Below are 26,053 nucleotides of genomic sequence, written 5' to 3'. Positions count from 1 at the left end.
CCTGAGCCTTGATCAAATGCTTTCTCAAGGTCCAAACAAGTGTCAATAACCATACTCCTGCAGATGCTTCAGTCAGCTTGTCAAAACATGCAACCAAATCAAGGAAGACAGATGTAACAGCCTCCACCACTTCCTCCTCTACTGCAAACACTGAAGGTAAGTCATTATTCAGCACAGCTGATATATCTTATACTTGAAAAAGTTAAAAATTAGTAGCATTACCAGTCAGATATTAAAGGGACCAACACTATCCCTGACCAGTCTTTTTCCTGCCGTTAGTGTAAGAACTCCAATTGTAACTTCAGTCTGCACAACAAAACTACCAGAAGCTACAAAATGCTAGAGAAACATTAAACAGACTCAACAATTTTATTTGATGGCTAAATGACAACTCAGCCTGTTGCAGTGATATGATAAAGCTATCCAATGCCATAGGAGTTAGGTAATCTTGAACAAGTGCTAATTTTGAACAAATGTATTTTCAAATTGCCATTACTGCAACCCTGCATTAACAAACTGACTGAAATCTCCACAGATCTCCCCTCCAGGCCAGTACCAACGGCTGTTCCAACAGCTTGGCTACAGACACCAACACCAAATACAACCACAATAGCAGGTAACCAATTTATAACCAGTACAGGCTGAACGGCTCTCTTCAACCACACTCTGGTTTGGTTATTGGGTTGGTGGAGTCTGCTAGATGCTGGCTTGTAATGTAGAGTGATACCAACAGCATGGGTTCAATTCCTGGACAGCCAAGGTTGAAGGTTTCTCCCTCAATCTCTCCCTTCGCTTGAGATATGGTGACCCTCAGGCTAAACCACTACCAGTCATCTCTCTAATGAGACAGTAGCCCTGAGGTCTGGTAGGATTGTGGCAACTTTACCTTTACTGCACAATGGAAGCTACCCAATCCTCACGAAAATCCATTTGTTTCATGTCAACCAGCTTAGCTGGAAACAAAGCTGTGATGACTTAATTTTAAAAACAATATTAAATTATCCCACACGCAAAAAGGCAAAAATCAAGTCTTCCAATACCATTCTGACATAGCAAGTGATCCCAGAGGTATCAGGAACATCAACTCTCAAAGGATTCTAATTCACCATCAAAGCAATATGAAATGACAGAGTCTACAAATATTTGTTAAAATCTCAATTCCCTGACGTATTAACTAGAATACATGCTATATTAAAAAAAAGGAATCCAAGATTAATCCCAAATGTTTCTCACCTGGAAGTTATTCATTAGTCCATATGAGCATGGGGTTGTGGCACAGGAAGAGAAATTAAAGCCCAATTTACAGGCTGCATTAGTGCAGTTAATTGATGTTCCAGAGATGATAGCATCAGTAAGATTCCCAGTAGCATCACGAACTACACAGGAACCTGACGGAATAAAAATCAGAAAGTGAATTACATGCTGGTGAGCACTTGGCATGGAATTACCTCCAAGGCCTCATTTCGGCACATACCCGTTTGATCTATAAAATTACAATATAGTGAATAATGAACTAACAGCAGCCATGGCAACACCTTTCTTCAGTTGTCTTGGTGTACGAATTTCACCTTTGCAATATTGATAAACAAACGTAGCCAGTAATCTAAGATTACTTGAAGTCTGCCCGATGATAGGCTTACATCACAATGACTTTGTTATTTTATAGTCATCAGCGTACAGCACAGAAACAGACCCTTTGGTCCCACTCATCCATGTAGACTAATCTAGTCCCATTTGCCAGCATTTGGCCCATATCCCTCTAAACCCTTCCTATTCACATACCCACCCAGATGCCTTTTAAATGCTGCAATTGTACCAGCCTCCACCACTTCCTCGAACAGCTCTTACAAATCCTGTGTGAAAAAAGTTGCCCCTTAGATCCCTTTTAAATCTTTTCTCTCACCCTAAACTTTTGTCCTCTAGTTCTTGAATCCCCCACCCCTTGTCTATTTACCTGATCCATGCTCCCCATGATTTTGTAAGCCTCGATAAGGTCACCCCTTAACCTCTGACATTCCAGGGAAAACAGCCCCAAACCCACTCAGCCACTCCCTATAACCCAAATCCTCCGACCCTGGCAACATCCTTGTAAATCTTTTCTGAACCCTTTCAAGCTTCACATCCTTCCTTTGATGTGATCCAGTTAATAATTTAAAAAAGATAGAGTGTGTTACTGAGAAAAAAAGTGAACTGAGCGACATTCAACTGGTTAAATTCATGGTAAATGTCTAAAAGCTCACTAGCACTATTTAAGCTAATCAACTCATTAAACCCTTTGTCTTCTTCCTGGATACAATTCAAATGTGATCACTAACTTTTAACAGCCATGCAATTTATCAAAGATACCTTGTAATTAAAACAAAACAAGAATTGGTGCTTTATCCTTGATTAAGTCTCACTAAGCATTGTCATAAGTCCAGGAGAAAAAAATTTAAAATTGAATCATTTGATACAATTAAAGCAAAAGCAAATCTCATTAAGATTCCTCAGTATGTTATTTTTGAAGATTTGCAATTCACGGAACTGAGCCTTTCCAGCTGAGGCAACTTCCATTATAAATGAATGTTTAAGCACTCTCAAAATAGACCTGCAAGAACATTCGGCACTCCAGATCCCACAGCTTTTTAATGATATAGGAGAAAAATCCTTGTGTATCAAAAATGCTTCAGATCCCAACAACAGTGGTCAATCGTCCCCCATGAAGACAGCTATTAAACAACAGCATTCTCATTGAGTCAACTGTCCCAGGAGAACGGTGAGAACCATTCATTTCATTAGTTATTTCACATAATGCTGTTTTATGCATAAAATTGCCATGTGGAACATTTGTTCCAAAGCATCAAAACTTTGGCTATTATATAAATGTTTTACTGTCATCATATGGTGTTGTAGATAATCTACTGACCAATATTGCAAGCTTCCATTTAAAGTTTCATATTCACACTCATTAACAGGCTCCAATTATGTGAAGAGTTACACAAGTTAATTATCAACTCAACAAAACGTTTGAGGCTTTTCAAGTGATGGATGTATTAATTCTCCAGAGAGACCAAAAAGTCTAAAAATTCTAGAAAAAAAAGGTCCTGGGAATAGGTCACACTGATAAACATTAGCCATCTTTCACTTCAAAAGGTTCATTCAAAACTCCTACACACACATTGTTTATTGCCTTGCATGGATTGCACAGTCTATAAAAAAAGGCAAGTGCTTGAGAATGCTCATCCGCTTACAGAATAAATGGCTAATCATCCATTCTTTTAAAAATCTGTACTTAACTAAAAACTTTAGCAACTTATAGTTCACAGGAAATAAGCAGAATTAAACATACTTCACATTAAAATGCAATGTATCCATTTCGGTCAAATAAAACTTTTTGTTTCGTTAATAAGTTAAAATCTTTTCCTGCAACTTCAAAGAGAGATATATTTTTAATCTCCACCCCCTCTAAAATGAATCAACCGACCACTACAAATATAAACGAATTACAGACAGGCGTCATAACTAGCTGCTTTGAAAGAAGCGGCCAATTAGTAATTTCACTATTCATTGTAGTGTTCTAATAATTGCTTTGTAACCTGCTTTGAATAAGATTTACAATTATAAACCACAAACATATAATAAAAATGAAAATTATAAAACAGAAGATAGATCCAATTCTTGCATCATCATTAATCTTTTTAAAAGTTCAATAAAAGAAACAGAAAGGCCCTTACCTGCAACAACAGCGGCTCCTGCATACACTATCGTTGTGATTACAATGGCCAACAGCGTGCCTTTAGGTATGGCTAATTGTGGATCCTTTAAAAAGAAGATGATGATAAACATCTACCCTCCAGTTTATTTCATTTTTCTTCTCTAATACTAAAATTCCAGTACACAAATTTATGGCACTTATTCTATGAAGAGATTGGTGAGCGAGAATAGGAAAGGTTATGTTAATGAATGATCAGAACAAGCATCACCAGTAAAATTTGAAGAAATTCAAAACTTGAAACAAATTTGGTGAATGTACCAAAAAAACAGGTTCATAGCTGAGTAACTAATGGAAATCATAAGACATTGTAATTATTTTGTGCTGAACCGGGGGTGGGGTGGGGTGGTGGGGGGGGGGGGGGGGGGGGGGGAGGGAGGAAACAATGACGAGTGTTACATCAACTTTCATATGATCTACAACCCAATTAAAGCCACGGCAAGGACAAGAATCACCTCTAACTTTAAAGATAGTTAAACTTAGACAGGAAGGAAACATCAAAATAAATGGAGTATAATTTTTAACAAAAACTTCCATTGAAGATAAAAGGAAGTTATGAATACCAGGTATGCAGGAACAACATGCCCAAGATCAGAAAGCTCCAAAAAAAAATGAAACTAGCTGGATTAACAAAAAGTCAAAATTTGTCTACACAAGATAAGGACATAGAACCACATCGCACTGGAATAAATATGATCATGCAAAAACCAAGAATCCTAGAAAATTGATAATTGTGAAAAGGTAAAAAGCACGAGAATAAAAGTCTTTCAATTATGAAACAGATGATCAAAGAACGTTTGGGGACGTTGAAATTTGCAAAACTGATGGAAGAGAACAGAAATATTTCATACCTTCCTTCAAAAAGTTAAAACAGAACATCTTGCTCAAAAGGTTGCTATGGGAGAAATGGGTTCCAGTTTGTGGGACCTCAACACGGTTCTGTCCCCTTTAGTCCAAGAACTCCCCACCTACGTTCGGGACACCACCCACGCCCTCCACCTCCTCCATGATTTTCGCTTCCCCGGTCCCCAACGCCTTATCTTCATGATGGACATCCAGTCCCTGTACACCTCCATCCCCCATCACGAAGGACTCAAAGCCCTCCGCTTCTTCCTTTCCCGCCGCACCAACCAGTACCCTTCCACTGACACCCTCTTTCGACTGACTGAACTGGTCCTCACCCTGAATAACTTCTCTTTTCAATCCTCCCACTTCCTCCAAACTAAAGGAGTTGCCGTGGGCACCCGCATGGGCCCCAGCTATGCCTGTCTCTTTGTAGGATATGTGGAACAGTCCATCTTCCGCAACTACACTGGCACCACCCCCCACCTTTTCCTCCGCTACATCGATGACTGTATCGGCGCTGCCTCGTGCTCCCACGAGGAGGTTGAACAGTTCATCAACTTTACCAACACCTTCCATCCCGACCTCAAATTCACCTGGACTGTCTCAGACTCCTCCCTCCCCTTCCTAGACCTTTCCATTTCTAGCTCAGGCGACCGACTCAACAGACATCTACTATAACCCGACTGACTCCCACAGCTACCTGAACTACACCTCCTCCCACCCTGCCCCCTGTAAAAACTCCATCCCATATTCCCAATTCCTTCATCTCCGCCGCATCTGCTCCCAGGTGGACCAGTTCCAATACCGTACAGCCCAGATGGCCTCCTTCTTCAAGGACCGCTGATTCCCCCCAGACGTGATCGACGATGCCCTCCACTGCATCTCCTCCACTTCCCGCTCCTCCGCCCTAGAGCCCCGCCCCTCCAACTGCCACCAAGACAGAACCCCACTGGTTCTCTCACCTACCACCCCACCAACCTCCGTATACAGCGTATCATCCGCCGTCATTTTCGCCAACTCCAAACGGACCCCACCACCAGGGATATATTTCCCTCCCCTCCCCTATCAGCGTTCCGCAAAGACCACTCTCTTCGTGACTCCCTCGTCAGGTCCACACCCCCCACCAACCCAACCTCCACTCCCGGCACCTTCCCCTGCAACCGCAGGAAATGCAAAACTTGCGCCCACACCTCCTCCCTTACTTCTCTCCAAGGCCCCAAGGGATCCTTCCATATCTGCCACAAATTCACCTGCACCTCCACACACATCATCTATTGCATCCGCTGCACCCGATGTGGCCTCCTCTATATTGGGGAGACGGGCCGCCTACTTGCAGAACGCTTCAGGGAACACCTCTGGGATGCCCGGACCAACCAACCCAACCACCCCATGGCTCAACACTTCAACTTCCCCTCTCACTCCACCGAAGACATGCAGGTCCTTGGACTCCTCCATCGCCAGAACATAACACGACGGTTGGAGGAAGAGCGCCTCATCTTCCGCCTGGAAAACCTCCAACCACAAGGGATGAACTCAGATTTCTCCAGTTTCCTCATTTCCCCTCCCCCCACCTTGTCTCAGTCGATTCCCTCGAACTCAGCACCGCCCTCCTAACCTGCAATCCTCTTCCTGACCTCTCCGCCCCCACCCCACTCCGGCCTATCACCCTCACCTTGACCTCCTTCCATCTATCACATCTCCATCGCCCCTCCCCCAAGTCCCTCCTCCCTACCTTTTATCTTAGCCTGTCTGGCACCCTCTCCTCATTCCTGATGAAGGGCTCTGGCCCGAAACGTCGAATTTCCTGTTCCTTGGATGCTGCCTGACCTGCTGTGCTTTAACCAGCAACACATTTTCAGCTCTGATCTCCAGCATCTGCAGACCTCACTTTTTACTCATAGCATTCATAGCAAAGTAACTGAATAGATATTGCAGGTCATAGTAAATAATCCTGATCAAGTATTACACAGGCATGCTGCAAGAGACAATAACTGCATCTTGAATGCTGTGATGGGAGACTGGTTATCGCAAGGTTAGATTTCATGGAATAGCCATTTGGATATAGAACGGACTCAAAGTTAGAAGACAGAGGGTGGTGGCGGAGGGTTGTTTTTCAGACTGGAGGCCTGTGACCAGTGGAGTGCCACAAGGATCAGTGCTGGGTCCACTACTTTTCATCATTGAGACAAATAATTTGGATGTGAGCATAAAAGGTACAGTTAGAAAGTTTGCATTTGACTCCAAAATTGGAGATGTAGTGGACAGTTAAGAGGGTTACCATGAGATCTTGATCAGATGGGCCAATGAGCTGAGAAATGGCAGATGGAGTTTAATTTAGATGAATGCGAGGTGCTGCAGTTTGGGAAAGAAAATCTTAACAGGACTTGTATACTTCATAGTAAGGTCCTAGGGAGTATTGCTGAACAAAGAGACCTTGGAGTGCAGGTTCATAGCTCCTTGAAAGTGGAGTCGCAGGTAGATAGGATAGTGAAGGCAGCGTTTGGTATGCTTTCCTTTATTGGTCAGAGTACAGAGTACAGGAGTTGGGAGGTCATGGTGCAGCTGTACAAGACATTGGTTAGGCCACTGTTGGGAGATTGCATGCAATCCTGGTCTCCTTCCTATGGGAAAGATGTTGAGAAACTTGAAAGGGTTCAGAAAAGATTTACAAGGATGTTGACAGGGTTGGAGGATTTGAGCTACAGGGAGAAGTTGAATAGACTAGGGCTGTTTTCTCTGGAGCATCAGAGGCTGAGAGTTTATAAAATCATGAGGGGCGTGGATAGGGTAAATAGGTAAAGTCTTTTCCCTGGGGTCAGGGAGTCCAGAACTAGAGGGCATAGGGTTAGGGTGAGAGGGGAAAGATATAAGAGAGACCTAAGGAGCAACTTTTTCACAGAGGGTGGTACGTGTATGGAATGAGCTGCCAGAGGAAGTGGTGGAGGCTGGTACAATTGGCAACATTTAAGAGGCATCTGGATGGGTATATGAATAGGAAGGACTTGCAGGGAAATGGGCCGGGTGTTGGCAGGTGGGATGAGATTGGGTTAGGAATCTTTGGTCAGCATGGACGAGTTGGACCAAAGAGTCCATTTCCATGCTGTACATCTCTACAACTCTATATATAGAGTAAATATTGTTTATTGCACGTGTGTGTTTTTGGAATTCAAAGTAAAACATATGGCTTTGTCTGGGATTAGAGTGAACAATTCACTTTTATAAACTACAATACCCATAATACTAAGTGAGATAAAGTTACCCACAGCTCATAGGGAACTAACCAAACAGGTTGGTGGAGAGAATTTTCAAAACATTGACTTCCATTTTCAGTCAGTGTCAAGAAATCTTTAGCTGGGAGTAACACGTGCTATAAAGCTCCTTTTTTAGGAGCATTGTAAGTCATAGAATAGGAAATTATTAGATCAATCCTAAACAGAAGTGCTGGGATACACTATCAACAGAAAATACATTTTTGAAGTTTATAAAAGAAAAAGTAGGAAAGGAATTGAAGCTGGAGCAAGGATGTATTGCACCAGAAAGAAGCTAAGTCAGGTGAATAATATTAACAATACATTCCCTACTTTTCCCGTTGGTGAGCTAAGATTTTAATTAAAAGGTCAAAATAATGAAAAAAGTGTTTCTCTCAAATGAGCTAGACTGGATCATGCTATAGGTACACGGCTCGATATTCAGAGGACAGAGAACGTTGTAAGCTATTGTTACTGTTCATTCCATAAAACACTTGAATTATTTCTGCTTTTTAAAAAAAATCTTTGAGTTGGTGTTAAGGGAATATAGAGTGTTTTTTGCTGTTTAAGTTCATTTCTGTTAATAAATTTGTTGTGTTTAATTATTGAAAACAAAAGACAAAAATATTTTGCTTCTGTCTTCACATTAATATTCCTTATCAACTGCCTCTAATGTGAAATATAAAAAAAAGTGTATGGTGTGTGTAGGATGCAATGCGCAGAGTCCTGTCAGCATCTGTGCTGAACTCAATTATCAACTGAACTAAACAGGACTGGATGCTGGAAATCAAACAAAAACACAAGATTTGCTGGAGAAACTCTTCAGAAATGTAGAAAAAGGGCTCATGCCTAAAATGTCGATTCTCCTGGTCTTTGGATGCTGCCTGACATGCTGCGCTTTTCCAGCAACACATTTTCAGGCAATGCAGCATCTCAGTCAGAGTGTTGGGCAGCACAGAAAAACAGGCCCTTTGATCCAATTCAAGTATGCCAACCAGATATCCTAATCTAATCTAGTTCCATTTACCAGCATTTGGCCCATATCCCTCTAAACCCTTCCTATTCACATACCTATCCAGATGCCTTTTATATGTTGTAATTGTACCAGCCTCCACCACTTCCTCTGGCAGCTCATTCCACACACACACCACCTCTGCATAAAGTTACTATCCTCGGGTCCCTTTTAAAAAACTTTCCTCTCTCACCTTAAACCCATGCCCTCTCGTTTTAGATTCCCCCCATTGTGAGAAAAGACCTTGGCCATTTACCCTATATCCCTCATGATTTCATAAAACTCCATAAAGGCCACCCCTTCCCCTCAGGGAAGATAGTCCCAGCCATCTGTGGAGGAAAAGCAGATTAATATTTCAAATCCAGTGACCATTCTGGAGGTAGCCCCCACCCCCAGCAGATGCTGCCAAATCTACTAGGTTTCTCCAGGAATTCCTGTTTTTGCCTCAAACTATTAATGTTTACATCAATTACCTCATAACAGGAACAAAAACATTATAGTTAAATCCATAGACAACAAAACAGGTAAGAAAATAATGTTGTGCAAAAGACAAAATAGTTGTAGATGAATAGAGAGATTTTTGCCTGTTCACTCAACCTAACAAATAGAATGTGAGAAAGTGTGAATTTGGTCAATTTGGAAGAAAGAAATAAAAAGAATATTACTTAAATTGAGAACAGGCACGTAATTCAAAAGATGCGGAAGAATTTGGGGGATTTGTCCATGAGTCACAGGTACAGCATGTAGTCAAGACATTTATTATGGGCAGAATAGAACATAAAGGAATAATCCCTGACAACTACCTGATGAAGGAGCGACACTCCGAAATCTAGTGCTTCCAAATAAACCTGTTGGACTGTAACCTGGTTTTGTGTGATTTTTAAACTTTGTACACCCCAGTCCAACACCGGCATCTTCAAATCATAAGAAGGATGCCATGCTTCCGTTGTACAGCTCATTATGGAGACTATATTTCAAATTCAGCTTGCAGTGGAAGGATGCTTATGCAGGGGAGATGGTTCAGAGGTGGTTTATTAAATCAACACTTGGAATGAGCCAGATAGCTTCCGAGGAAAGGCTGGTCAGACTGTGGAGGGAAAGCAGAGTTAACCTTCCCTGGAATGTTGCCAAGTGAAAGGGAACAGATAGATGTCCTTGCAGTCATGATAACGTGGAATGGAAAGCACATTTCCACCAGTGAGTCAGTCTAGAATTGGGGGCACTATTTTAAAAGTTAGGGATCACCTTTTCAGGATAACAGACGATTGAGTGAATAATGGCAAAATCAGAGTGTATTGAGAGAGAGGGCCCAACTGCAAGGCATCATATTAATGAAATAGTAATTGAACAATGGCAAAGTAGCAGAGGATTGGAAATATACTAATATTAACTGTGTGAAAAAGTGCCAAAGTAGACTATTTGCTTTCATCAAAATCAAAGTTTTACAAGGCACATCACAGGCACATTATCAGAAAAATGGCATCAACCCAAATGCATTGGGACAGGTAAACAAAAAAGGTTTTTATTTTTAAAAAGGATAAAACAGCAGAACTCCAAAAGATAGAATCAAGACAGCTGAAGATAGGTGAGTAAAGCTGGAGTGAAGAAAATTAGGAACATACATCTGACAAGAATCAGAGAACCAGGGATCCCAAAGAAGGTTGTAAAGGTGGAAAAGATTGTAGAGATGTGTAAATTAAAATATATTGAAGACATTGAAAGGATTTAAACACAGGATTCAGAAATGGAAAAAAAAAGTCAAGATATTGACAAACCAGGAACCAGTGCAGATTAACAAGCACAGGGATATGAGTGAGTGAAACAGAGTCAGAAACAAATACAAATTTTGGACAACCTGAATTCTAGAAAAGCAATGGAAGAGTCACATCTGGAAGCAAAGTCATGGATAGATTGAGGTAACCATAAAGACTGGAAATTTGAGGCGAAAATGGATAGTTTTCATGGTTGTTTGGGGCGGCGGGTGGGGGGGGGGCGGGGGAGGGGGCGAGGAGAAGAGGACAGAGTCAAAACAAACATATTCAGTAAGATTGTGAACAGAGTCAAATTCAACAGAAGTGAGGCACTGCAGGAATGTGGTGTCATCAACTAGTTCAAATCCTGTAGAAATGTACAGAATGATAGTTTACCATTGTCACAGTCAGAAAGCACGTCATGTGTGACCTCAATAAGGGCCGTTTTCATTACTGCACCAGGAGAACCTAATTTGAGGTGTTTAAAATCATATTCTGGTAAAGATGGTCATCTGATCTCAAACAGTGAGTATTACCTCAGAGCATCTTGGACTTCACTAGCTCAATGTATTGATTATAAATAAAACCACTAACAAAAAAATTCAAGACAACGTTCACAACCAAGTCAGGTTAAAGATTGACACTGAGCCAACTCATGTCAACTAACAAGGAGCTTTTAGAAAGTTAAGGCCAAGTGAAAAATCACTTTCAGAGCGATCTATATAAATATTACAATTGAGGATGTATCAGTAGTGGTGGTTGACAGAAATATACAAGAAAGTTACCAACACATGTTCAAGGACAGCTACAGACTCATTAGCTTTACTGAAATTTAGAATGATATGGCTTATTAGAAATACAGACTTACCTACAGATGTTAGAATGCAAAATTTAGTTTCTAATAATCCTAATATCAATCTCACTTCCTAAAAAGGTCGAGCACACTTTTCACACAATACTAAGTTCTGCAGATAAACAGAGGGCTCTGTCCAAGCTCTTAACAGAATAATTAATTAGTTGACAGAGTTCTGGCTCCTGACCCTGCAGATTTTCCAGATTAATGCTTTTCCGTACATAAGCAAACACTTACTGCAAGATCACCAGAGATGTTTGCCCCAGCAAGGATACCAGTAGCAGCTGGAAAAAATATAGCAAAGACAGAGAAGAAAGATTCTCCTTCTCGAAAATCTGGTCCAAAATTTTCATAAAATATTTCACCTGAAAATAAAAGTGCAAAAAAAGATTAATTATTTTACAATAAAATAGTTCCATCAAAACATGTTAAGCTACGGTGGCAATACAGTTTGGACTTCTAATATCCATTGAGGACCTTGAAGTCCTTTTTTAGCCTGCATTGTTAAAAGGATAGGCATATGCAAAATGCCTTATACACAATAAACTGAACCTTGGTAAAGTGAGCTTATTCTTGCATCATATTCCCTATCATCACAATGATCTGCAGATAATTGCTGCAAACCACTCTTCCCAAATGACCATTGAGCAGATATGCACTGGGCCTTGAAAATCAAAAGGACATTGATTTTATCCAAAACCTTTAACACTTTTCATTCCAATAACTAAGCTCATAGGTATGGTCCTCCTTGTCTGTTTTTAATGAATTGCACATTTTACATATATACTTCCTGCTGAGTCAATGATTCGATTCATGGGCCACATACATTTTGTCTGCTACTAGGTAGACATATTTGTATGGGAAAACAAAACTCTAATAAAGACCCAAACAAGGAGCCAGAATCACTGTTTCAGTGAAACAATGGCCATGCAGAGCATCTCAACACTAATATCGAGATAAACTAACACATTGCTGGAAAAGCTCAGCAGGTCTGGCATCATCTGTGAAGAGAAATCGGAGTTACTGTTTCAGGTCTAGTGACTCTTCCTCAGAACTGATAGTAGCTGGGAAAATGTTAGTTTTTATGCAGAGGATAGGGTGGTGGGGTGGGGAAAGAGAATAAGGAATAAATGATTGGGCTTTATCCACAATCACCTAAGAGAGATTACAACAGTTGGACAGAAAGGAGTGGATAAAATCTGGCTGGGAGGGGTAATAGCTGTTAATGGATCGTGACTAACAATAGGTTGTGTGTATTGTCAGGCTGGTAGATAACAAGGCTTAGTGTGTGGGGTAAAGGATTGGGACAGAGTTCAAGCTCGCAAGTGGAGAAAGTTGCAGGGTCCCCAAGTGGAAAATGAGGTGCTGTTCTCCCAGCTTGTGCTGAGCTTCACTGGATCACTGCAGGAAGCCTGAGACAGAGAGAGAGATAAATATATGACTAGATTAGACTCCCTACAGTGTGGAAACAGGCCCTTCGACCCTCCGAAGAGTAACCCACCCAGACCCATTTCCCTCTGACTAGTGCACCTAACACTCTGGACAATTTAGCATGGCCAATTCACCTGACCTGCACATTTTTGGATTGTGGGAGGAAACCGGATCACCCAGAGGAAACCCAAGCAAACACATGGGCAGAATGTGCAAACGCCACACAGACAGTCGCCCAAGGCTGGGATCGAACCTGGGACCCTGGTGCTATGAGCCATTGTGCCGTCCCATATAGGCCACTAACATTGAGGATGTCCTTTAGTATTGGTGGACATCCAGGAAGAAGCACACCGATTAGCTCGAAGAACTAATATTTATTTGGTGGGGTAAAGGGAAGTGAAAACCCAACTATTTTGGAATCTTTCCTTGAAGTGAGTGGAGCTGTTTTGAGCTCTCAACTGCTAAGATTTGGTTCCTTAGAATAGTTGCCTTTTTCCAAATTTCATAGAATCCCTAAAAGTGCAGATAGACGCCATTCAGCCCATCAAGTCTGCACCAACCCTCTTAACAGCATCCCACCCAGACCACAACCCTATCCCCATAATCCACATTTCCCATTGCTAATCCAGCCAGCCTGCACATCACTGAACTCTAAGGGCAATTTCTCATGGCCAACTCACCCTAACCTGCACATTTTTGGACTGTGAGAGGAAACCAGAGCACCTGGAGGAAACCCATTCAGACACGGAGAATGACACACACACACACACATGGAATTGAACACATGACTGGACCTGTGAAGCAGCAGCACTAACCACTGAGCCACTGTGCCACCCCGTAATGTTTAGCTGTATGTTTCAAAGTTGAGTGGGGAAACATGTCATTTTCAATTGGCTTCTGCCTGATCTAATTTTATTCTTCAATAATGAAATGGCTGGTGTTGTGTGGACTTGGCTGCATCTTGCAATGCAGCATGTTCAGCATGAATGATAATGTTGCCAATCCAGTCAAATACTGGAAACGGTAGAATGGACCAAAGTCCTCATGGATTCCTGCCTTCACATTGAGAACACCCTCCTTCCTGTGGTATAGCACTATCACAGTGCTAAAGTGGGATCAAGGAAAGATCTTGGAGAAAGGGAGGACTGCAAATGCTGGAGGTTAGTGTCAAACCACTGAGCCTGACCTCGGTGGTGGGCAGGTTATTGGAGGGAATCCTGAGGGACAGGATGTACATGTATTTGGAAAGGCAAGGACTGATTCGTGATAGTCAACATGGCTTTCTGCGTGGGAAAATCATGTCTCACAAACTTGATTGAGTTTTTTGAAGTAGTAACAAAAAAGATTGACAAGGGCAGAGCAGTAGATGTGATCTATAGGGACTTCAGTAAGGCGTTCGACAAGGTTCCCCATGGAGACTGATTAGCAAGGTTAGATCTCATGGAATACAGGGAGAACTAGTCATTTGGATACAGAACTGACTCAAAGGCAGAAGACAGAGGGTGGCGGTGGAGGGTTGTTTTTCAGACTGGAGGCCTGTGACCAATGGAGTGCCACAAGGATCGGTGCTGGGTCCACTACCTTTTGTCATTGACATAAATAATTTGGATGTGAGCATAAGAGGTACAGTTAGTAAGTTTGCAGATGACACCAAAATTGGAGGTGTAGTGGACAGCAAAGAGGTTACCTCCGATTACAAGAGGATCTCGACCAGATGGGCCAATGGGCTGAGAAGTGGCAGATGGAGTTCAATTCAGATAAATGTGAGGGGCTGCATTTAGGGAAAGCAAATCTTAGCAGGACATATACACTTAATGGTAAGGTCCTAGGGAGTATTGCTGAACAAAGAGACCTCGCAGTGCAAGTTCATAGCTCCTTGAAAGTGGACTCGCAGGTAGATAGGATAGTGAAGAAGGCGTTTGGTATGCTTTCCTTTATTGGTCAGAGTATTGAGTACAGGAGTTGGGAGTCATGTTGCGGCTGTACTGGACATTGGTTTGGCCACTGTTGGAATATTACATGCAATTCTGGTCTCCTTCCTATCGGAAAGATGTTGTGAAACTTGAAAAGCTTCAGAAGAGATTTACAAGGATGTTGCCAGGGTCGGAGGATCTGGGCTACAGAGAGAGACTGAACAGGCTGGGGCTGTTTTCCCTGGAGTGTCGGAGGCTGAGGGGTGACCTTTTAGAGGTTTGCAAAATTGTGAAGGGGCATGGATAGGATAAATAGGCAAAGTCTTTTCCCTGGGGTCGGGGAATCCAGAACTAGAGGGCCATAGGTTTAGGGTGAGGGGGGAAAGATATAAAAGAGACGTAAGGGGCAACTTTTTCACAGAGGGTGGTCACTGTGTGGAATGAGCTGCCAGAGGATGTGGTGGAGGCTGGTACAATTGCAACATTTAAGAGGCATTTGGATGGGTATATGAATAGGAAGGGTTTGGAGGGATATGGGCTGAGTGCTGGCAGTGGGACTAGATTGGGTTGGGATATCTGGTCGGCATGGACGGGTTGGACCGAAGGGTCTGTTTCCATGCTGTACATCTCTATGACTCTATTGGTGTTGGAAAAGCAAAAACAGGTCAGATAGCATCTTAGCAGCAGGCAAGTCGATGTTTTGAGCATAAGCTCTTCATCAGGAATGGGATGAAAGACCAACTCAAGCCTGGGGTCCCCCATGATGTGCTCTGGACCATCAGCAGCAGATTATCTTGGAGTGCAAGATGCCTGGCATATCCACAGGCAAACTCTGCTGGTGGGAGCCATACCTAGTACAGAGGAAAATAATATCCAGGCTTTGGATGACAAGTAGCAAGCAACATTCATGTCACACATGTGGCCATCCCCAAGGCGGCAGAATCTAACAGTCACCCCTTAAAATTCTTAGATGGTGTCAAGACTCGAGTGTTGTTGAAGCTGCACCCATCCAGGCCAGTGGAGAGTATTCCATCACATTCCTGACTTGTGCCTTGTAGATGGAGTCAGGAGGGTGTTGCTAGCTGCTCACTTGCTCTTATTTGAACTAGCCACATAAAACTGTGTTCACTTCAGTCTATGGAGAATGTCACCAGGATGTTGATACTGGGGGATTCACTGATGGTAACGCCATTCAATCTTAGGCATATAACACTGGTACAGCTACCACCAGAGAGAGAGAAACCTGGAGCATGCTAGGGCAGGTGGCGTGAAAAAAGTTCGAGTAATATAGACAAAGTGCTGATCCAGTTCTTGTTCAATATGAAGTAAAAAAACTGAACTGAAAATGCTGGAAGTCTGAAATAAAATTACTGGATAAACCTCAGATCTGGCCAGCATCTGATGAGAGAAAGCAGAGTTAAATTCTAGGTTCAGTGATTCTTCTTCAGAACTATTCAATTTAATCTGTTCCATACATGCAGCTTAATTTGAAAAAGTCACTGCTTATACTTTCTCAGCTGTCTGCACTGTGCAAGTAAACCCAGAGTTTCAAAAGCAAATGCTATAGCGTCGTCTCAACTACAATAGGATGTGAAGGAGGTCCATCGCTGTTTTGCTCAGAGAGCTCACCAGGAGACACTAGAACTTCAGCTACAGCCTGTTCATTCTCCTTTTTAAAAACAAAGTGGAGATATTAGCGGATCTCAGCTGGGACGGGAGGGAAGTACAATTAACAACAATGGTCAGAATTTCAAATTCTGAATGCAACCCATCGATCAATGTAAAACTGTAGCGGTGGCTCAGCGGTTAGCACTGCTGCCTCACATCACCAGGGACAAGGGTTCAATTCCAGCCTCTGGCTACTGTCTGTGTGGAGTTTGCACGTTCTCCCAGTGTCTGCATGGATTTCCTCCGGGTGCTCCGGTTTCCTCCCACAATACAAAGACGTGCAGGTTAGGGTGAATTGGCCACACTAAACTGCCCATAGTGTTCAGGGATGTGTCGGTTAGGTGCATTAGGTAGGGGTAAATATAGGGTACGGGGAATGGGTCCGGGATCGGTTGCTCAGCGACTCAGTGTGGACTTGTTGGGGCGAAGGGCCTGTTCCCACATTATAGGGATTCTAATTTTGTAGGTATACAGATCAGGTGACAAGAGAGCACAGTGGAGTGGCCCAGGATCCCAGGGTTGTATGACAGGAATCAGAAACTGGATTTAAAAACAATGATGTAGAGAAGGCTGAAACGAGAGAGAAAACTAAAATCCGAAGTTAAGGATGTGATCACAAAGCTGTGGTGTATGGGCAAGTGAGATGTCACTCCCACTATACTGTAAACACACAGAGTTGATTTTTGTCTTTTCTGTCTACTACTACGAAGAGAATGAGAGAAGGTAAAAGTAAATACTTCCTCATTCAAAACAGAATTTTCTGGATTTGTTTACTGCTCAAACTGTCCCAAAAGTGGAGGTTTTTTTTTGCACTTCATTTTCAAAATAAAGCGCCCACAATCTCTCAAGTTCCAGTGAGCACTTGTGCCCCTCTACACTCAATCTCACTGTACAAGCTGATCTTTCCCTCTCATGCAGGGATTCAACAGGAAACAGCTCTAGAAGAACATACCACCTTTTATTAAGCAAGTGACATCCAGGATGTCAAGAGTTATTTCCTGTCAGTTTAAACTTCAATAAAGAAACGCAGTATATGACGCCATCAAAATGAGGAAGTGGAGATGCAAGAACAATGTAGCAATTACACAAATGGGGGTTGGGAAAATTTAAAGAAAAGTAAAAAATTTCTAAATTGAAAATACAAAGTCTGCAAAGTAAAAGTAAATCCAAGTAACAATGACCAAACAAACCTGGGTTTGCTAAGTCACAGAACAGACAGCAAATGTTTTAGGAGGGAAGGATATACGGAACTCAGCAAACCCAAAATACACTAGCCCCAAATTCATTGGATTATTCAATTCCCAGAAAGGAAGTTACCAAATCTAGAGACAAATTATTAGAAGAGCTAATATAAAGTTGAACAGATAAAGTTTGGAAACAAAATCAGTACATTTCACGTTTTAAAAAATGCTCTTCAAGGACTCAGATGATTTATTCCAAAGTAACCAAACCTTTTGGATGAGTAAGAACTGAAGAACATGAGAACGAGGAGGAGGAGGAGGCTGTCCGCCCTTTGAGCCTGCTCTGCCATTTAATAAGATCATGGCTGATCTTTTCATGGATTCCGATCCAGTACCCACCCTCTCACCATAACCCTTCATTCCTTTACTGTTCAAAGTCAACCTTTACCTTAAATCCATTCAGCGAGGTAACCTCGACCACTTCACTGGGCAGGAAATTTCATAGATTCACAACTGAGTGGTGAAGTTCCTCCTTAATTCAGTCCTAAATCTGCTCCCCCTAATTTTGAGGTTATGCCCTCTTGTACAAGTTTCATCCGCCAATGGAAACATCCTCTCTACTTCTATGTTATCCATTCCCTTCATAATTTTATATGTTTCTAAAAACAATCACTCCTCATTCTTCTGAATTCCAGTAATATAATCCCAGTCTACTCAGTCTCCCCTCATAAGACAATCCTCTCATCTCCAGAATTGACCCAGTGAACCTCCTCTGTACTCCTTCCAGTGCCAGCACATCCTCTCTCAAGTAAGGAGACCAAAACTAGGTGTGGCCTCACCAGCACCTTGTACAGCTGCAACATAACTTCCCTGCTTTTAAACTCAACCCCTTTAGCAATGAAGGACAAAATTATATTTGCCTTCTTAATTACTTGTTGTACCTGCAGACCAACCCTCTGTGATTCATGTACAAGGACACCCAGGTCCCTCTGCAAATCAGCACGCTGCAACCTTTTTACCATTCAAGTAATAGTCCTTTTTATTCCTGTTTTCCTACCAAAATTGATTACATTTCCCGAAATTGTATTTCTCTGCCAGCCTTCTGCCCACTCACTTCAACTAACGATATCCCTCTGCACATTTCCAAGAGAGAGAAGTTTTAGTTTCAAACGGTGCTCTATTTTGCTTTGGCTGTTCAGCTGGACTGACTAACTAGGCATTTGTGGGAGTAACTGCAGCTTGCAAAAAAAGAGAACAGGAGGTGTTCTGCACCCTATTGCTATTAGCTATCCCTGCCAGAAGTGGTATTTGGCAATGTCCAGTTGATGGTCATTGTCCTACCTAGTGCTGGCTACACACTGCATCAGGAATCGATGAGAAGACAGTGAGGATTGCAGATGCTGGAGATCAGAGTCGAGTGTACTGCTGGAAAAACAGAGCAGGTCAGGCAGCATCCAAGGAGCAGCAGAATCAACATCTGATGAAAGGCTTATGCCCAAAACGTTGATTCTCCTGCTCCCTCGGATTCTGCTTGACCTGCTCTGTTTTTCCAGCACTACACTCTACTCTGGATCAGGAATCAGACACAGAACAGATACATGGCTACTTGAATAACTTTATTGGTAATCATGTCACTGGCCTCATCAGATTGTGGGGTTGAGAAAGAGCAAAGCTGAAAATGTGTTGCTGGAAAAGCGCAGCAGGTCAGGCAGCATCCAAGGAACAGGAGAATCGACGTTTCGGGAAACTTCTTCATTCCTGAAGGGCTTATGCCCGAAACGTTGAATCTCCTGTCCTTGGATGCTGCCTGACCTGCTGCGCTTTTCCAGCAACATATTTTCAGCTCTGATCTCCAGCATCTGCAGTCCTCACTTTCTCTCCGTTGAGAAAGAGCAGTCAGAATAACCTGACCGACCCAAACCTGAAACAACAGTTTTTAAACCCTTTCTTCCAGATGTCCTAGAAGCATTGCTGCAACAGTGTATTTCTGTACGCTCATCGTCAGACTCTCAGACGATAAGAGTCACGAATATAAAATTCAATTTTATTTCTCCACTTACTTTGATAATTAAAAAATCCTTTTGCTCGTTTGTCATGAGCTGGGATGAAAGTTCCCACAGCAAAGTTACCGATGGCTATCAGCAGAATTCCCAACAGCACAATTTGAGCCTGCAACAAAAGAAAATTTTAAAAAGGACCATTAAAATTACAATCGTTATTCTGGAAAGTTCACAGTATATTGTGCAAGATGCTCTGTCAATAGCAGGCTTCAATTAGTAGGTATAGATGACATCACAAGGGTACGATGTGGGTAATTGTCCATTTTGTTCACTAGAGACCTGCCAATAGCACTGGACTTCATATAGTTACCTTTCTCTGCTGTTTACCAGAAAGCTTACAAGTAACAGCATACAAGTTATTCCCACACCTATATACCAACACAAATTGCTAGAAACAAGAATATATGCCCACAACAAGACAACCACACAATTAACAAATGTCTAATTCTGAATATATATTCAAGAACTGGGCTGACTTGCTGCAGTTATACAGGGAATTGCTGAGGTCACAGCATGGCTAGTGTGTGCAGTGTTATCTGAGGATGTTCTTGCTCAAAAAAAGAGTGCGCAGGGGTGGGGGCATAATCAGATGATTCCTAGGATGGCAGGAATAATGCATGAGGACAGATAGAGTTGGATAAGATTGTATTCAATGGAGATCAGAAATAATGGCAGGGGGAGGGGAGTGGGGGAGAGAGACTGACAGAGGATGTGCAAAAATGCATGCAAGAAACAAAAGAGAAAAAAGGAAAGAAAAAGACAGAAAAGGATAGCGATGAGCCTATGGAATTCACTACCACGGAAAGCAGTTGAAATGATGCACAGTTTTGATCTCAAGGAGTTGGAGCTATTGTATTGGATGATCGCCAAAATCATATTGAATAGTGCAGCAGCCTTAAAAAGGGCTGAATGGCCAACTCCTAACCCCATCTTCCTTTGTTAAGATTTAATGCTTCCCCTTACTCCAAGCTGTCAGTTGCATTTTCTCCATAAAATATGGGTGGCACAGTCACTCAGTGGTTAGCACTGCTGCCTCACAGTACCAGGGACCCAGGTTCAATTCCAACCTTGGGTGACTGTCTATGTAGAGTTTGCACATTCTCCCAGTATCTGTATGGGTTTCCTCCGGGTGCTCCGGTTTCCTCCCACAGTCCAAAGATGTGCAGGTCAGGTGAATTGGCCATTGCCCATATAGTGTTGTTAGGTGTTTTAGTCAGAGGGAAATGGGACTGGATGGATTTCTCTTCGGAGGGTCGGTGTGGACTTGTTGGGCCGAAGGGCCTGTTTCCACAGTGTGCGGAATCTAATCAAATATACTGGCAAGATCCAACCTTGCCTCCCATCCCACTGCCTTCAAACATTTAAGTTCACTGTGGGTCTAAGTTCTTCCTGCTGAATTTAAACAAAAAAAGCTTTTAAAACAACTTCTTAGACTTGTCCCAAAGCACAAATATTGAACGTAAATGTATAAACTTTATGGTATTGATACTGAAAATATCAACACTTCAGACAAAGCTTTACAGAGAGCAAATACTACATTCATTTTCCAGTATTTCTTTGAAATTTCTTTCAGGCTTCAGATTTCTACCTTAGCTTCCCATTCCATTCCTGCGACCGATATACCAAACAGGATCACAACAGTAATGGTTCCTATGATCCTGATATCGTTCACTTCATCAATCATGAGTGCATTATGTTCCTCAAAAAGTGGAAAGAAAAATGAAATGAATCAACCTGAAGTAAAACAGATTAGGCCATTGCATTCATTACTCGTTTCATTAATGTTTTAAAAAAAAGGGTTAAGGTAAATGAGGACTTTGATATTTAAAATTTGTGCTCTTTCAAATACTTTAGAGAAACATATACCATTTGATTCAGCCAAATGACTTACCACAAGCAAATCTCGAACAGTCTCTGCAAAGCCAACCACGTACATGGCTACAGCTACCGCATTGGCAAAGGCAAAAATGAGGCCAATTGCACCACCGAACTCCGGCCCCAAACTTCTGGATATCAAATAGTACGCGCCACCTACAGAGAAATGCAATTTTATTGCCATTTGTTTGGAGAGACAGCATCTGCTTTGCAGGAGGACAGAGTGACATGTACAAGTGAAAGCAAAAATTACGGTAAATTAGATGTAAAACAAATGAGAGCCAGGAGGTGCACAGGGTGTGAACTCAAAAGCTTGAAAGCAGTGTGAAAATTTGGAGAGGATAACGATAAACTTCAGGAGGACATTGGTTTGTAGAATGAAGTTTAGTAGAAAATAAAAAGCAGTTTAAAATTTTGCTGAGAAGAATGAGGGAAGTCCGTACAAAATATTGAATACAATTGCACAGGTGTGCAAGAGCAGAGGGAGCAGGGTGGGGGGAGCGTATGTACGTCTAGAAATCGTTGCAAGTCACAGGGTAGGTGGAGACAATGGGTAATAAAAGCATCTGGAATCCTCACCTTCAGGGCATCAGAATACAAAATCAAGGATATAAAATTTTAAACAGGTGTAACAGTGGTTTACCTGTCATGAGAGAAAGACTGTCTACAAAAAACACTAGGTACCAAGCTCAAGGGAAAGATAGGAAAGCAGCAAAAATGCAGAAATCTGAAACATTGTCAGATTGGAGATCAGCCCCATTTTCATCAACGAGAAAACGAAAGGTTGAGGAGATATACGAGATAGGTGTTTAAAATCATGAAGGTCTTGGCAGAATCAAAGAGAAGCATGGTTTCCAGTTGAGGAAATATGGAGAACCAGGAGGACCCAGAGGGAGTATGACCAGTAAAAGCAGCAACAGTAATAAAGAACAATGTCTTTAAATAAAACTGAATTATCAGAATCAAACACGCTCTACTTGAGACTACATCAGCATCAACCACAATCACAAATTAGATAAATCGTCTAAATAGAGAAGAAATAGGCAGATATGAGAGTAAAAAAGGCAGGAGTGTGGGACTAAAATAGGTTGCTCCCTTGCTGCAGGAGTATCAGTAGGATAGACCAAATGTCCTTCTACACTGTATTCAACTGCTCTGTTTATGAAATTCAATAAAGCTTTTCAATAGCTTATAGAAGCTTGTTAAACTTCTACACCCTAGATTCACACACAGGTTAAAAAGATGTGCTAAACAGTAGCGTGTTATTGAGTACTAAAACTAGTCATTTTCTTTTTAAGATGATGATTCATCTGTGATGGAATGTCACAAACAAATGGGAGCACACATTGTTCTGCGATATAAACAGTAACCTTTTGCATTCATTACCCTTGATTACATTAAACCCCGTATCTCACATGCAAGTGGGCATTAAGTATCTTGTTAAAAAGAAACAAGACAGTCACAAGCCAGGCATCCATCTACACGGAACAAGTGCACCCATAATCAAAGTGCTCAGTTCTATAAAGCTCAACTATTTGAGTCAATCATGTGGCGTGGTTTGGTGCCATCACTGAGCCAAGCTGACTCATGGACAGGGTTATTGGGAGGAACAAACTTGTTATTCATAGTTTCCTCCTTTGCCTTGGCTTGAGTTGACTCCTAACCATCTACCACCACCTGTAACGAGATAAGAATTGCTTATGAATGCTACCATTCAGCTCCCAGGGCATGTTTTCCTGGATGACCTTCATCAACAAGAAATGCCATGGCAACAAATATGACATTGGGAGCAAGACAGGAAAATCGGAGTTCAAAATACACTGGTTTTAAAATTGAAGATAAAAAATCCAAGTCTTAATTTGACTCACAGTCCAAGGGGGAAATGCAACCAAGTCCTGGATCCCAGCACTGTCTTGGGAACTGGTCACAGTCAAACTTAGTCATAGTTTAATCATCCACTGTATGCTTGGAACACAATACAGCGAGGTACCACAATCAATACAGATCAAAGCATCAAAAATCGTGTCAGTGAGATAATGTTTCAAACCATCAAATTTTAAAAAAAAAGGTCAGGACTGAGTGAACCTACATCTCAGTTGTAGATAATTTGAACTTCGTTTTAGTTATTGTTGTACTATTGTCAACCTAACAGATGAAAACTAGCACCATATTAAAGTAAGATTATATAATATGGTTGCCCTTTTTATTAAAGTCATTTGCAAGATACTATCACCCATTTTACATTTCTTTAAAACATGCACCTTTGAGGTGTCAGATATTTCAGGAATTAAGAGTTTTCCAGTGAAAACATGATGCACCTGTTCACTTAAAATTTCAAAGGAATCTGGTATAAACAAAATCAAAATTCAGAATTTTTCATCTGAACTGTCAATGCTTCCACATCACAAAATATTTAGGGATTGCTTACTCAAATTTGAACTTTCAGAACTTAAAGTATAAAGGCTACAGCACAAACACCTATTATTTACTATCTCTGCTATCTGACACTGATCTGCCTGTAATGCTCGCAACACAAAGCTTTTCACTGTGCCTCGGTACACCTGACAATAAATTCAATTCAATTCACGACAAAAAAAAACAAATTGTGGAGAAACCATAAATAAAATAGCCAAAATATCCCTGATTTCATTCACACCTTACTGATCATTTGACCTATTAAAATCGTATAGAGTGTCTCAAAAGTAGTCAGGCATATTTAATTACTGTTAGTAACATGGTGCAATTATGAAAAATCATTTACTTGTTAAATGCGACATCACCTTTCTAATCTTTAGAAGTGTCTACTCATTAACGTGTGATAAACAGCACTGGGTGTCTGTTATGCAACTCTTTCTTCAGCATTATCACAAGCAAGTGAACATTAACTGAATCAAGAATATTCACAATTCTCATCACGTCACAGAATTTCATTGTTGTGGAAAAGCCTTAATGACAAGGCTCTCATCGACTGTTTATTTGCATTTGCAACTAAAACCTTGAATGGGTCAGCTAAACAAAATTCAATTTGAAGCACGCTGACAGATTTAAGAAAGATGAACAAATTTTTGTAAGAGTTCATGAAGCATTTCATTTTCATAACAAATGCTTTGTTACAGGAGCCCATATGATTCTGTCAAATATTAAACTGGATCAGATAAGCTTGAATATCAGAGGGCATAGGAATTCTAAATCCAAACAAATCAAAGTGAAAAAAAATTAATGAACGACTGTATAACATTACACACCATGAAGTCCTCAGCAATCTGCACCATAAAAGAATTATGGTTTGTACAGTAAACAGAATTGTATACTTTACTTCATAAGGATGTCCTCAAGCCCAAGATTAGTTACTGAAAGTCTGGAAGCAAGCATGTTTAAATTCCATATGCACAGTTCATAGACTTTCCTACACCATAGCACAGATTGCTTACAGTCAGGTGTCTGATCAATTCCTTGTCTAAGCTTTGACAGAAAAATAACCTGCAAAAAGGATCACATGAAGAAATGGATTGGCACTTTCCAAAATGGACTCCATCCTGTAAACCTTAGATATTTAACACAGTGGTTCTGGTAACAGTCTAGAAAATGTCAAAAGCAGATAAAATTTGATAATAATGGGACGAAGGGACTCTTTCTCTGTTAAAGAAAATTACATGGCTACTCTATACCATGAAGACAAAATAAAACAGGAGCAAAATAAAAAACACCATGCTTCATTTTAAATGCAGAGGTCTCAATGTTTACAGCAGAAAAGCATGGTACACCCAGCATGGAAGTGCATTACCCTGTGTGCTCACATGCAAGGTTTTTAATAACACGAGAAAAGGTCCTCAGTTTCAAACATTGACATTTCACTTCAGTGGTTTAGTGGATGAGTAAAGGAATTGAGGCTTTGGAGGGGATTAAAGCTAATGGGATGAAGTTTCCATGCAATTAAGCTCTTTAAAATACCATAGTATTTTTCAAACAAATATTTTTGAAAAGGAATATTCCCTTCTTTCAGGGTCTACCTAATGAGGCAATCTCAACAAATTTGTAGGTTGAAGTTTCCACTGGATGCTATGATTTATGATAAAGTGATTTAGTGTTTCCAAAGTAATGTGGTATCACAAATGCAAAAATCCTCTGAACCAGGACGAGATAGCAGTGCAATAAATCTTCCTCCAAGCAAAACAATTGCTTTAGAGTAGCAACCTGATGCAATATTCTCATACATAAAATGATTTATCGCAAACTAAGTTAGATACCAATAGTTTATAACATTCAAAATTGAAGTTCTTTAACCGATTTTAAAATCAGTAAAAATTAGTTTAGAACTCTAATATGCTATTTACTTGTCACATTGCTCCACCCTGGCCAGTTCTTGGTAAGTTAAAGTTTAATTTCAAAATGCATCATTTTCAAAATATGTGCACAGCACATCCAATTGTGGTTATTTATGAAAAACACAAATTTAAAATCAAA

General features: G+C 41.2%; 1 protein-coding gene across 2 annotated transcripts in view; it reads right to left on the bottom strand.

Moving 5' to 3' along the window:
* slc12a2 (solute carrier family 12 member 2) overlaps nt 1-26,053 on the bottom strand; it is a 219,469-nt gene that overhangs the window by 98,617 nt on the left and 94,799 nt on the right. For both annotated transcript variants that reach the window (XM_060841259.1, XM_060841268.1), the window contains exons 5-10: nt 21,606-21,745; nt 21,303-21,413; nt 19,715-19,823; nt 11,699-11,826; nt 3,714-3,798; nt 1,234-1,388 (exon numbers count right to left, since the gene is read on the bottom strand). In XM_060841259.1, the coding sequence (XP_060697242.1) occupies nt 1,234-1,388; nt 3,714-3,798; nt 11,699-11,826; nt 19,715-19,823; nt 21,303-21,413; nt 21,606-21,745 (728 nt within the window). The remainder of the gene's footprint in view (nt 1-1,233; nt 1,389-3,713; nt 3,799-11,698; nt 11,827-19,714; nt 19,824-21,302; nt 21,414-21,605; nt 21,746-26,053) is intronic.

Source organism: Hemiscyllium ocellatum, chromosome 2 (genome assembly GCF_020745735.1).
Source record: "Hemiscyllium ocellatum isolate sHemOce1 chromosome 2, sHemOce1.pat.X.cur, whole genome shotgun sequence".
NCBI lineage: Eukaryota > Metazoa > Chordata > Chondrichthyes > Orectolobiformes > Hemiscylliidae > Hemiscyllium > Hemiscyllium ocellatum.
Note: the sequence above shows the minus strand (reverse complement) of the source record. Positions and strands in the feature narration are given on the sequence as shown.